Consider the following 12693-nt stretch of genomic DNA (forward strand, 5'->3'; position numbering starts at 1 on the left):
GTACAGAGTAGTCGTGATACTAATACCTAAGCGAGTATTTTCCTCACTACTAGCGTGCACATAATCTTCTAAAATCTTAAGATGAGTTTTTATTGGCACCATTTGAGCAGCTCTTGAAAGTTGTATTCTTTATCATGGTCTTGGTATATCTTGAAGAAGAAAATGGACATTAACTGCCCCTTTGCAACCCTCGTTTGGTCTTCAGGATGACCCTATCAGGAAGTGTGGTGACAAGCAGAGTCTCGTGCTTCAGACTTGCCTGTTCACACGGCAGAGAAGTGACCAAATGATACCTGACGCCAAGTCCGTCAAGACCAGGGCCTGGACTTGCTTTGCCGTGCTGGACATTTAAGTTATACTTTCATTTTCGAGGCATATTCAGAGCATCTTGTTTTGACATCCTTGGAATCTTCTCAGATTTTAGTCAAAAGAAATTAGAAAATGTATTATTTAGCAATATGATTTTAAAGTAAAATACCCCCTTTTTAAAAAGTTTAGTTTTTCAGCAGTCATACTGAATATGAATGCCAGGTATCCTGATGGGTACTGTGGAATATTCAGGCCAATCCAGTGGAAAAAGTGGCAAATTGAGTATGTGATATAACTGTGAAGCACCTTCTGTGATAGAGGGGAGAATTCGCTGTGGGGCAGAGTGGCTGACCAGTGGCTTTCCTGCAGGGAGGCGTCTCTGCTGCCTGAGCTCTGGTGCCTGGTGTGAGGCCGTGATCTGGGGGGGCCGTGACCTGGGGGGCCATGATCTGGTGTGAGGCCGTGATCTTGGGGGGAGCGTGATCTGGGGGGCCGTGATCTGGGGGGAGGGCGTGATCTGGGGGGGTATGGTCTGGGGGGCCATGATCTGGTGTGAGGCCGTGACCTGGGGGGCCGTGATCTGGTGTGAGGCTATGACCTGGAGGGCCGTGATCTGGCTGGGGGGCGTGATCTGGGGGGCCAGGGACTGTAGGACAGGAGAGAAACATTTGTCCCTCCCCTGCTGCTCGATACCTTTCTGGTTTTCCTTAGGAAGCTTGGAATATTCCTCTTAGCCTTTTGTGCTGAGAAAGAGAACGAGGAGTACGAAGGGGGCCCGTGGGGATCAGAGGATCCGCATTAAATTGCTGTCCTGCTTGCGAGGGGAAGGTGCTTCCCTGTGAAATGGCATGTTTTCCTGCCAGAAGCAGAGGCTGTCTGTCCAACTGGGCATTGAGCCATCCGGAAGGACATGCTGAACTGTAGGGGAAGGGAGGGGAGGGTTGGGATAAAATAGAACCTAATGCTGCTTTTCAGAAATCCATGGGACAGTGGTTTTCATAAACAAGTATTTCCTTAGACTTCCTTTACTAGATATATGTATAAAGGACTTTGTAAAATAATGGAAACAATGTATCTGGATAAAATAGTACGGAGTCTCACACAAATATCAAGTAACCAGTCTACCAGTTTCTCTTTAAATGTTACTTTTTTTTTTTTGAAGGAGAAAAGTAAGTGATTTCTTTTTAAATTCAAGCTATAATGCTGTCTAAAATTCATACAGTAAGCAATTCAGTAAATAATGATTTTTCTGTGTTCCTTTATAAGCAGTGGCCATTTTTTCGATAGCATTCTTAAAAAGAAAAAAAATCTCAAAAAAATCTCTCAGTTGGATTCTTAGAAAAGAATGCTAACCACATCTGATTACTTTCTTCATTTCTTTTCTTCATTCTTCATCAGGAAAACTTTGTTTTGTTTTAGGATGTGTCTGGCATTCCAGGTTAAAATGCTTTTTCTATTTCAATTACACTGAACTAGCCAATATAATTTTTTATACCTAAGAGCTGGGGTTACATTGGTGGCATTCACTTTTAAAAATATGTCATATTAGTTGATAATTTAAACTATATTAAGGTGGTTGAAAGAGTGGGCTTTGGAGATAGGACTAAATTTCAATCCTGTCTCTAACACTGATAATTAGTCTTGGTTAATAACCTTTTAGGTCAAGTATTAATAGTCTATTTCAAGAGAAACTACCTCACCCTAGTCCTTTATTTGCTTTTATAGATCAGTGTACTGTCACCCGGACCTACCTGTTCCTTCACAAGTTCTGGTTCTTTAGTGCCGCCTACTACTTTGGTAACTGGGCCTTTCTTGGGGTAAGTACAGGTGTCCCAGGGATGCTGTGACCATTAGTGGCCTGTTTGTGTCACAGCAATGCTATTGGGTTTTAAATTCGGTGCTTTCTGGACGACTTCAGGTTTGAGAAATAACATACAGCTTGTTTACATTTGCAGGTGTTTGTGATTGGGTTGATTGTCTCCTGCTGTAAAGGGAAGAAGTCGGTCATTGAAGGGGTAGATGAGGATGACTCAGACCTGAGTGATGAGGAGCCGTCTGTCTACTCTGTCTGACGGCCTCTGTTGTACAGGTTTACTAAGCTGACTCTGCATCTCTTGTGCATTTGTAAAGTGTCAAACTAACATTAGGATGAACTGACTAGCTTTCATCAAAAATGGGAGCATGGCTATTCAAAAAAAAAAACTATATTTTTTATGTGTTCTGAAGTAACATTATTGTATCATAGATTAACATTTTAAATTGCTATAATAATACTATGTAAATATAAAAGTACCGGCCTTGTGAGGGAATGTTTGTGGAAATTTTTTTTTCCTCTAGTGTATAATAGTGTTGAATTGATTAAAAATCCTCCAGAATTGATATTCCCTTTGGTCACTTTTTAAAAACATAATAAATCACTTGTATCTGTGCCTTTGGGTCTCTAGAGTACTGTGGAATTTTCAGGTGTCTATATCTGATTGTTGAAAAATAATATTCACAGTATAGCTGATAAATAAATGTTATTCCGCTATGCAGCTTGTTTTCTATTTTCTACATTAAATCACTAGCACCATTGAAATAGATTTCATGAACAGATTTCAGGCTGCTTGGTGTGCCAAGATGTATTATATTGTTCAGACATTAGTCCATTAGATATCTTATCACCTCTACAGTATTTAAGGCATATACATTGTTGTAAATAACCTCAAAAGTTGTATTCCAACGTAAATGGGAATATTGTCAAGAATAAGTAATCCTGAAAAAAATCAGTGTACTGATCGGTTTAAGATATATGACATCATATTTTAGCTTTAAAGATATTTTCTCATTCTAAAGATTCAGAATTTGCAAAAGATACAGGGAAAGCTATATACTATCGATAGGGTATTTTGAAGCCATTCCGGATACTGAGATCCTAGTTTACTAACACAAGGAAATTAGAACTCAAGAAAAGCACATATTATGATCCTTGAAGTAGAATACCATTAAGTTTCTGAAAAAGACTTAGGACTTAACAACCATCTCCCATTCAGTTCGTCTCTCTCTTAATTTTTGTGTCACTTTGCTCTCATTCTTTGTCTCTCTAGATAGACCTCCACACCCTTCACGTTTGGCACCTTTGATGTTATTCACCAAGATTCCATTCCCTTCTGTTTTTTCTTCACATTTTCTTTTTGGACAATATACCCTCAGTTTCCAAACTTTTACTTAACCTGTTAACTAGAAATTACTACTTCAATTGCAGCATGTTGATAATTGAACTCCTCGTTTTTCTGGTCATACCAAGCCTCCTTCTTTATTCATTTTTTTGACAGATGGCACCAGCACATTCCTGGTTGCCAAAACCAAAACTCAAGCAGACCTCCTTATCTCCTATGTGTACCTGGCCCATCACTAATCAGGCCATGTTGATCTCTGCTTAGCTGTCCTTCCATTTTCCCTCTTCTCCATTCTCACTATGTTACGGACTGAGTTGTGTTCCCCCCTGCCGCCACAGAAAAATTTCCGTATTGAAGTCCTAACCCGTAGTAACTGAGACTCTGACTGTATCTGGAGATTGGGCCTTTAAAGAGGTAATTAGCTGGCGCCCTAATCCAGTATGACGGGTGCCCTTATAAGAAGAGGAGGAGACATCGGGGATGTGTGTGCATAGAGAAAAGGCCACGTGAGGACCTGCCGGCCAAGGAGAGAGGCCTCTGGAGAACCTGACCCTGCCGGCACCTTGATCGTGGACTTCCAGCCTCCAGAACTGTGAGAAAGTAGGTTTCAGTTGTTTATGCGCCCCCAGCCTGTGGTATTTTGTTATAGCAGCCCAAGCCTTCTAACACACACTGCTTCTTAATTTCCTCACTGGGCTTTCTGCCGAGTCCCAGCTCCTTTCAATCTTTCCTCGACAGTGAAAACACAAATCAGATGATGACATTTCTTTGCTGTGAAAAGCTTTCCGTTATTTCAGAATGAAATTCATAGCTTTCATGTGACATCTAAGACCGTTCTGGTGTGTGTCCTGCCTACCTATCTAGTTTTCACTGCCATCCCCACAGATGTCTCACCATTATCCAAATGGCTCTGATTTCTCACCTCCCCACTCTGCTGAACTGCCCCTTCTGCCTATGACACACTTCCCCTCCTCTTGTCTCCTGAGAGAATCCTTACTCCTCAGATCTCAGCCGTGACGTTATCTGGTCAGGTACCACCCCCGAGTCTCCTAGGCACAGTTAGGTGCTGTCTTTTCCCTGCTCACAGGGCTCCCTGTACAGTGTGTTGTGACTGTTACCTTCAGGGTAACTGCTTCCTCTGGGCTGCAAATCCTTGAACACATATCTGGTCGTTCAACTTTGACCCTGGTGCCAGAGCAGCTCCCTGCACTTGGAAAGCACTCAGTTGGCAGGCGAATTTGCTAATTCAAAGCTTTATGGGAGAAGAATCAAGGTGCTGGAATAGAAGGACGTGGAGTTCACCTCCTCCCACAAATACATCAAAGATACTCATACATGTGGACAATTCTCACAGAATACCTACTGAACGGCGGCAGAATATCTCAGACACCCAAAATTGCAAGAAAGATCTCCACATAACTGGGTAGGACAAAAGAAAAAAGAAATTGGGATGGGACCTGCGCCCCTAGGAGGGAGCTGTGAAAGAGCAGAAGTTCCCACATCCTGGGAAGCCCCTTCACTGGCAGAGAGTTCAGCCAGGACAGAAAGGGAGCTTCAGAGGCTTGGAGGAGAGCGCAACAGCAAGTTGGCAGCAGGCAGAACAGAAAGAGAGCTGCATAGATGGTCCATGCCATTGCCCTGCACACGCCAGCCTGAGACGTGTTCGCTGTTGCGTGTGGGTCCGGGTGCTAAACTCGGACTTTAGAGGACAGACCCAGGGAGAGGGCTGGTGTTGGCTGTGCGGAGACAGCTTGAAGGGGCTGGAGGGTGGTATGGCGGCAACCAGGGGTGTACATGGAAGAGGCCTGGGTCTGCCACAGAAGTGAAGTGCCTTCATTAAGTGGTGCATGAAGGGAGAGGCTGGGCCTCCACAGCAGCCTCACTCTGTGTGTGTGCTCACAGTGGTCCTGGTGCTGCCATTGAAACCCCACTGTTAACATGCAAGAGGGAAGGGAGGGGCGGGGCCTCCACAGCAGCCTCTTTCTTGGTGCACTCTCAACTGGCTCGGTGCCACCTCTACAAGCTCTGGGAGCTCGTAAGTGCCAGCAGATTGCCCATGCGCAGAGGCGGGGTTGCAATGAGAGCTGATCCCCAGGGGCCACATGACTTAGGAAACAGGGATGATATCTGAGCCCTCCCCTCACAGCCGTGTGGTCTGCAGATTTACGCCACCACCACCAGCTTTGTAAGCCCAGTGCCTACAGGACTTCCAGGTGGACGATGGGTACTCCCGCAGCTGGGTCAGGTCTGGCCTTAGCAGCTGTGGGCTCTGTCGGCACATGCACGCAGAGGCAGGGCCGGGGTCTGTGCTGCCTCCATAGTTCTCTTGGTGGGTCCAAGTGCATGATTGCTGCGGTCCTGGTACCTGACTTCAGTGGATCTGCACTGGTGGCTTTGTGAACAGAGCACCTAAGGGACACCAGGGACGATTACTTCAGTGGATCTGCACTGGTGGCTTTGTGAACAGAGCACCTGAGGGACACCAGGGACGATTGCCAGCATTCCCACGGTTGAGCCAGGGCCGAGGGTAGTGCCAACAATAGCATACTTGGGAGCCCTCACAACGGGTTTCAGGTGACACCACAGAGCGCACTCCCTGGTGGACAGCTCCAGCAGAGGAATACTCAGTGGCTCATCTCCCAGTAGGCATGCTCCAGTCCCACCTATTCACTCCACAGCTCAGAAACGGATCTGGTGGCTTCTACTCCAACAACTAGGGAGCAGACCCTGCCCCACAATAGGGCAGTGACAGCCACAGAGCAAAGAGGAGGCCCCGCTCAACATCCAGTGCAGGCTCTGGTCACCACACCACCAGTCACACCCCCTATTGAGGGGATAACAGCCAGCACACACTGAAGAAAGACATGGCAGGCATCCATACAAAAAACAGCCCCCACACCAAAAATATTAAAACCACACAGGCTACAAAGGGATGTTCCCTCATAAAAACAACCCTCCAAGAACACAGTAGATAACTGTTTCTCCTAAACTCATAGAATCAGAGAAATATAAGTAAAATGAAGAAGCAGAGGAACCACTCCCAAGTAAAAGATCAAGAGAATTTCCCTGAAAGAACAAAAAATGAAACAGACCTCTTCAGACACCAAGTTTAAAAAAGATAATGAAAATACAGAAGGAATTAAAGTTTATTGAGGGAATTCCCTGGCAGTCCAGTGGTTAGGACTCTGCATGCTTTCACTGCTGAGGGCCCAGGTTCAATTCAGGGATCTAAGATCCCATAACCCACGTGGTGCGGCCACAAAAACAAAAAAAGATTATTGATAGAAATGCAAATTACTGTAAAAAGGAACTAGAAACTATAAAGAGGAGCCTAGAAAAATTAGAAAACTCATTTCTGACACAAAAGCTGAGCTAAAGGCAATGAATAGCAGATTGAATAATGCAGAAGAATGAATAAGTGATCTGGAAGATAGAATAATGGAAATCATCCAATCAAAATAACAAAAAGAAAGACAAATGGAAAAAAAAAATGAAAGCAATATAAGAGACCTATGGGATAATATAAAGTGAGCCAATCTACACATAATAGGGATCACAGAAGGAGAAGAAAGACAAAAGGGGTTCAAAAATGTATTTGAAGACATTATGGCTGAAAACTTCCCAAACCTAAAGAAGGAAACATGTCCAAGTACAAGGCGTACAGAGGGTCCCAAACACCAAGACATACTGTAATCAAAATGGCAAAAGTTTAAAGATGAAGAGAGGATTCTAAAGGCAGAAAGAGAAAAACAGAGTTAATTGCAAGGGAACCCCTATAAGGCTACCAGCTGATTTCTCTACAGAAACTTTGCAGGCCAGAAGGGAGTGGCATGATATATTCAGAGTCCTGAAAGGGAAAAATCTGCAACCTAGGATACTCTACCCAGCAAGATTATCATTTAGAATAGAAGAAGAGACAAAGAATTTCTCAGACAAGCAAAAACTAAAAGAATACAGCAATACTAAACCTATCCTAAAAAAAATCTTGAAAGGTCTTTTCTAAATAAAAAAGAAGCAAGAATCTATAGCAAAGAGAAAAATCACAATTGGAAAGTAAATCACTTAAATAAACCAATACACAGATTAAAAAATAAAAAATCAAAACATTTTTGCGAAAGTGATGGTAACTGCAATGAACAGCAGAAGGATAAACATGAAAATGTAAAAGAGGACATCTGAATCATAAAATGTGGGGGAGGAGAGTAAGAACATGTAGGTTTTTTTTAGAATGTGTTTGAGCCTATATGACTACCAGTCTAAAGCAAGTAGATATAAGAAGGGCTTGACATACTTGAAAAACAGTAATCAGAAATCAAAGGCATACAATAGAATCACAAAAATCAAAAAGAAGAAAACAAGCATAATACAAAAGAAAATCATCAAACCACAATAGGAATAACAAAAAGAGAAAGAAAGGAAGAAGAAATACAAAGTCAACTGGAAAACAAGGTTTAAAATGGCAATAAATACATATACAATAAATACAATAATTACTTTAAATGTCAGTGGACTAAATGTTCCAATCAAAAGTCAGAGTGACAGATTAAAAAACAAGAGCCTACAATATGCTGCCTACGTGAGACCCACTTTAGGGCAAAGGATACACATAGGTTGAAAGTATCAGAATAGAAAAAGATCTTTCATGGAAATGGAAATGACAAGAAAGCAGGGGTCACAATACTCATATCAGACAAAATAGACGTTAAAACAAAAGCCATAAAGATAAAGAAGGACAATATATAATGATAACAGGATCAATAGAAGAAGAGGATATTACACTCATTAATATATATGCACCCAAATACATAAAACAAACACTAACAGACATAAAGAAATTGACGGGAATACAATAATAGTAGGAGACTTTAACACCCCACTCACATCAATTGACAGATCTTCTAGAGAGAAAATCAATAAAGCAACAGAGATCCTAAATTATCTAATAGAACAGCTAGACTTAATTGATATTTTCAGCACATTACATCCCCCCAAAACAGAATACACATTCTCAAGTGTACATAGAACATTCTCTAAGATTGACCACATAACAGAGCACAAAACAAGCCTCAACAAATTTAAGAGGATAGAAATTATTTCAGGCATCTTTTCTGACCACAGTTGCATAAAACTAGAAATAAATGACAGAGAAAGAAATGAGAAAAAAACAATTACAAGGAGTCTAAACAATATGCTACCAAAAAACCAATGGGTAAATGATGAAATCAAAGAGGAAATTTAGAAATACCTTGAGACTAATGGCAATGAAAACGACCATACAAAATCTATGGGATGCAGCAAAAGCAGTTCTTAGAAGGAAGTTCATAGCCATACAGGCCTTTTTTCAAGAAACAAGAAAAACCTCAAATAAACTAACCTACCACCTAAAAGAATTAGAAAAAGAAGAACAAACAAAACCTAAAATCAGAAGGAAGGAAATAATAAAAATCAGAGAAGAAGTAAATAGAGATTTATTTAAATAGAAAAAAACAGTAAAATCCAGATCTGGTCCTTTGAAAGGGTAAACAAAATCGACAACCTCTGGCCAGGCTCACCAAGAGAAAAGAGACAAGACCCAAATAAAATAAGAATGAAAGAGGAGAAATAACAATCGATACTACAAAAATACCAAAAACCAAAAGAGAATACTATGAACAATTATATGCCAACAAATTAGACAACCTAGAAGAAATGGACAAGTTTCTAGAAACATATGCTCCACCAAAACTGAATAAAGAAAAAAAAAAGTAATTTGAACAGACCAATAACTAGAAGTGAAATAGAATCTGTAAAAAAAAAACCCAAAAAACAAAACCAAACAAACAAAAAATTAAATGCCTACAAACAAAAGTCCAGAACCATATAGCTTCACAGACCAATTCTACCAAAAATACAAAGAAGAAATTATACCAATCCTTCTCAAACTCTTCCAAAAGATTGAGGAGGAACACTCCCAAAGACATTCTATGAAGCCACCATCACCCTGATACCAAAACCAGACAAAAACACTACCAAAAAAGAAAATTACAGACCAATATCTTTGATGAATGTAGATGCAAAAATTCTCAACAAAATATTAGTAAACTGAATCCAATAACACATAAAAGAGATCATATACCACGAGCAAGTTGGATTCATCCCAGGGTCACAAGGATGGTTCAACATATGCAATTCAATAATGTGATACACCACAAAAACAAAAGAAAAGACAAAAACCACATGATCATCTCAATAGATGCAGAAAAAGTATTTGATAAAACTCAACATCCATTCATTATAGAAACTCTTACCAAAGTAGGCATAGAGGGAACATATCTCAACATAATAAAAGCTACTTATGACAAACCCAGAGCCAACATAATACTCAGTGGTGAAAAGCTGAAAGCCTTCTTGCTAAAATCTGGAACAAGACAGGATGCCCACACTCACTACTTTTATTCAACATAGTTTTGGAAGTCCTAGCCACAGCAATCAGACAAGAAAAAGAAATAAAAGGAATCCAAATTGGAAAAGAAGAAATAAAACTGTCACTGTTTGCAGATGATGTGATGCAATACATAGAAAATCCTAAAGACACCACCAGATAAATACTAGAGCTCATCAATGAACTTGTTAAAGTTACTGGATACAAAATTAATATACAGAAGTCTGTGGCATTTGTATAAACTGCCAATTTCTGTTATCAGAAAGAGAAATTCAGGAAAAAATCCCATTTACAATCTCATGAAAAAGAATAAAATAACTAGTAATAAACCTACCTAATGAGGCAAAAGACCTGTACTCCAAAAACTATAAGACACTGATGAAAGAATTTGAAGATGACACAGTTGGTTTGATATACCATGTTCTTGGATTAGAAGAATCAATATTATTAAGATGACTATAATACCCAAGGCAGTCTACAGATTCAATGCAATCCCCATCAAATTACCAATGGCATTTTTCACAGAACAAGAACAAAAAATTTTTTCATTTGTATGGATACACAAAAGACCCCAAATCACCAAAACAATCTTGAGAAAGAAGAACAGAGCTGGAGGAATCATGCTTGCTGACTTTGGACTACAGTATAAAGCTACAGTCATCAAAACTGTATGGTACTGGCACAAACAGTCACATAGATAATGGAACAGGATGGGAAGCCCAGAAATAAACCCATGCACTTATGGTCAATTAATCTATGACAAAGGAGGCAAGAATATACAATGGAGAAAAGACAGTCTCTTCAGTAATGGTGCTGGGAAAACTGGACAGCTTCATGTAAAAACATGAAATTACAACATTCTCTAACACCATACAGAAAAATAAACACAACATGGATTAAAGACTTAACGTTTGTAAGACTGGATACTGTAAAACTGCTAGAGGCAGAACACTCTTTGACATAAATTGCAACAATTTTTTTCTGGATCCGTCTCCTAGAGTAATGAAAATAAAAGCAAAAATAAAGAAATGGGACCTAATTAAACCTAAAAGCTTTTGCACAGCAAAGGAAACCATAAACAAAACAAAACGACAACCCACAGAATGGGAGAAGATATTTGCAAATCATGCTACAAACAAGGTATTAATTTCCAATATATATATAAATAGCTCATACAGCTTAATATCAAAAAAACAAACAACCCAATCAAAAAATGGACAGAAGGCCTAAATATACATTTCTCCAAAGAATACACACTGATGGCCAACAGGCACATGAAAAGATGCTCAATATCATTTACTATTAGAGAAATGCAAATCAAAACTACCATGAGGTATCACCTCACACCAGTCAGAATGGCCATCTTTAAAAAATATGGAAATAATAAATGCTGCAGAGGATGTGGAGAAAAAGGAACTCTACCACACTGTTGGTGGGACTGTAAATTGGTGCAGCCATTATGGAGAATGGTATAGAAGTTACTTAAGAAAAAACTAAAAATAGAGTTACCCTATGATCCAGCACTCTCACTCCTGGGCATATTCTGGAGAAAACTCTAATTTGAAAAGATACAGGCACCCCAGTGTTCATAGCAGCATTATTTACAATATCCAAGACATGGAAGCAACCCAAATGTCCATAGACAGATGAATGGATTAAGAAGATGTGGTACGTATATACAATGGAATATTATTCAGCCCTAAAAAAGAATAAAATAATGCAATTTGCAGCAACATGGATGGACTTAGAGATTATCATATTAAGTGAAGTAAATCAGGCAAAGACAAATATCATATGATCTAACATATGTGGAATCTTAAAAAAATGATACAAATGAACAAATTTATAAAACAGAAATATTATCACAGACATAGAAAGCAAACTTATGGTTACCAAAGCAGATAGCGAGAGGGGGAGGAGATAAATTAGGAGTTTGGGATTAACAGATACACACTACTATATATAATATAGGTAAACAACAAAGTCCTACTATATAGCACAGGGAGCTATATTCAGTATCTTGTAATAACCTATAATGGAAAAGAATCCGAAAAAATACATGCATATGTTTAACTGAATTACTTTGCTGTACACCTGAAACTAACACAACATTGTAAGTCAACTATATACTTCAATTTAAAAAAATCATTTTGCTAAAGGTAGTTTTACTAAACAAAGAAAGGTTGGCAAATGACATAAAATTTATAAAACTACTAAAGGGGGACTGGTAAACTATGTGAAAAATAATTTTCTTCAAATGCTTTTAGCATGTTGTTTCATAGTTTTTTCATGATTAAACATAACTTTTATTTTCAGTTTAAAGGTGATATGAACTTGTAAAAGAATTCAAGCAATTCAGAGGTTGTAACTGACCTAGAGAAATAATAAATACAATATGCAGTGATCTCTGAATTTATTTGATCAAGGATTTGTTTGTCCTGTATCTTCTCATATGGAGCCCAGTGGGAGAAATTGTGGACAAAATTATGTCTACGCTGCCTTCCACTTCCAATATTTGTGTCCTATTTCTCTCTTTTGGTCAAAGAGAATTACAAATGTGACTCCAGAGTTGAAAATTGTGAATACAATTGTCCCTTGGTATCTGCATGGGATTGGATCCAGGACACCCCCAGTGGATACCAAAATTTATGGATGTTCAAGTCCCATGTGTAAAATGGTGGAGTGTTTGCATATAACCTACCCACATCCTTCCATTTCCTTTAAATCATCTCTGGATTACTTATAATACCTAATACAATGTAAATGCTATGTAAACAGTTGCTAGTGCATTGGAAACTCAAGTTT

General features: G+C 39.5%; 1 protein-coding gene and 1 long non-coding RNA gene across 5 annotated transcripts in view; one reads left to right on the top strand and one right to left on the bottom strand.

Moving 5' to 3' along the window:
• Window positions 1-2839, top strand: part of LMBRD1 (LMBR1 domain containing 1) — a 117704-nt gene extending 114865 nt beyond the window's left edge. For 2 of the 3 annotated variants that reach the window (XM_082474211.1, XM_082474212.1), the window contains 2 exons: window positions 2035-2126; window positions 2265-2839. In XM_082474211.1, the coding sequence (XP_082330337.1) occupies window positions 2035-2126; window positions 2265-2381 (209 nt within the window). In that variant the 3' untranslated portion in view covers window positions 2382-2839. The remainder of the gene's footprint in view (window positions 1-2034; window positions 2127-2264) is intronic. The other variant, XM_082474213.1, reaches the window with a different exon arrangement.
• LOC309666666 overlaps window positions 1-12693 on the bottom strand; it is a 64622-nt gene that overhangs the window by 16879 nt on the left and 35050 nt on the right. The window lies entirely within an intron of this gene.

This window comes from Balaenoptera physalus (assembly GCF_965194825.1).
Source record: "Balaenoptera physalus genome assembly, chromosome: 9".
Classification (NCBI taxonomy): Eukaryota; Metazoa; Chordata; class Mammalia; order Artiodactyla; family Balaenopteridae; genus Balaenoptera; species Balaenoptera physalus.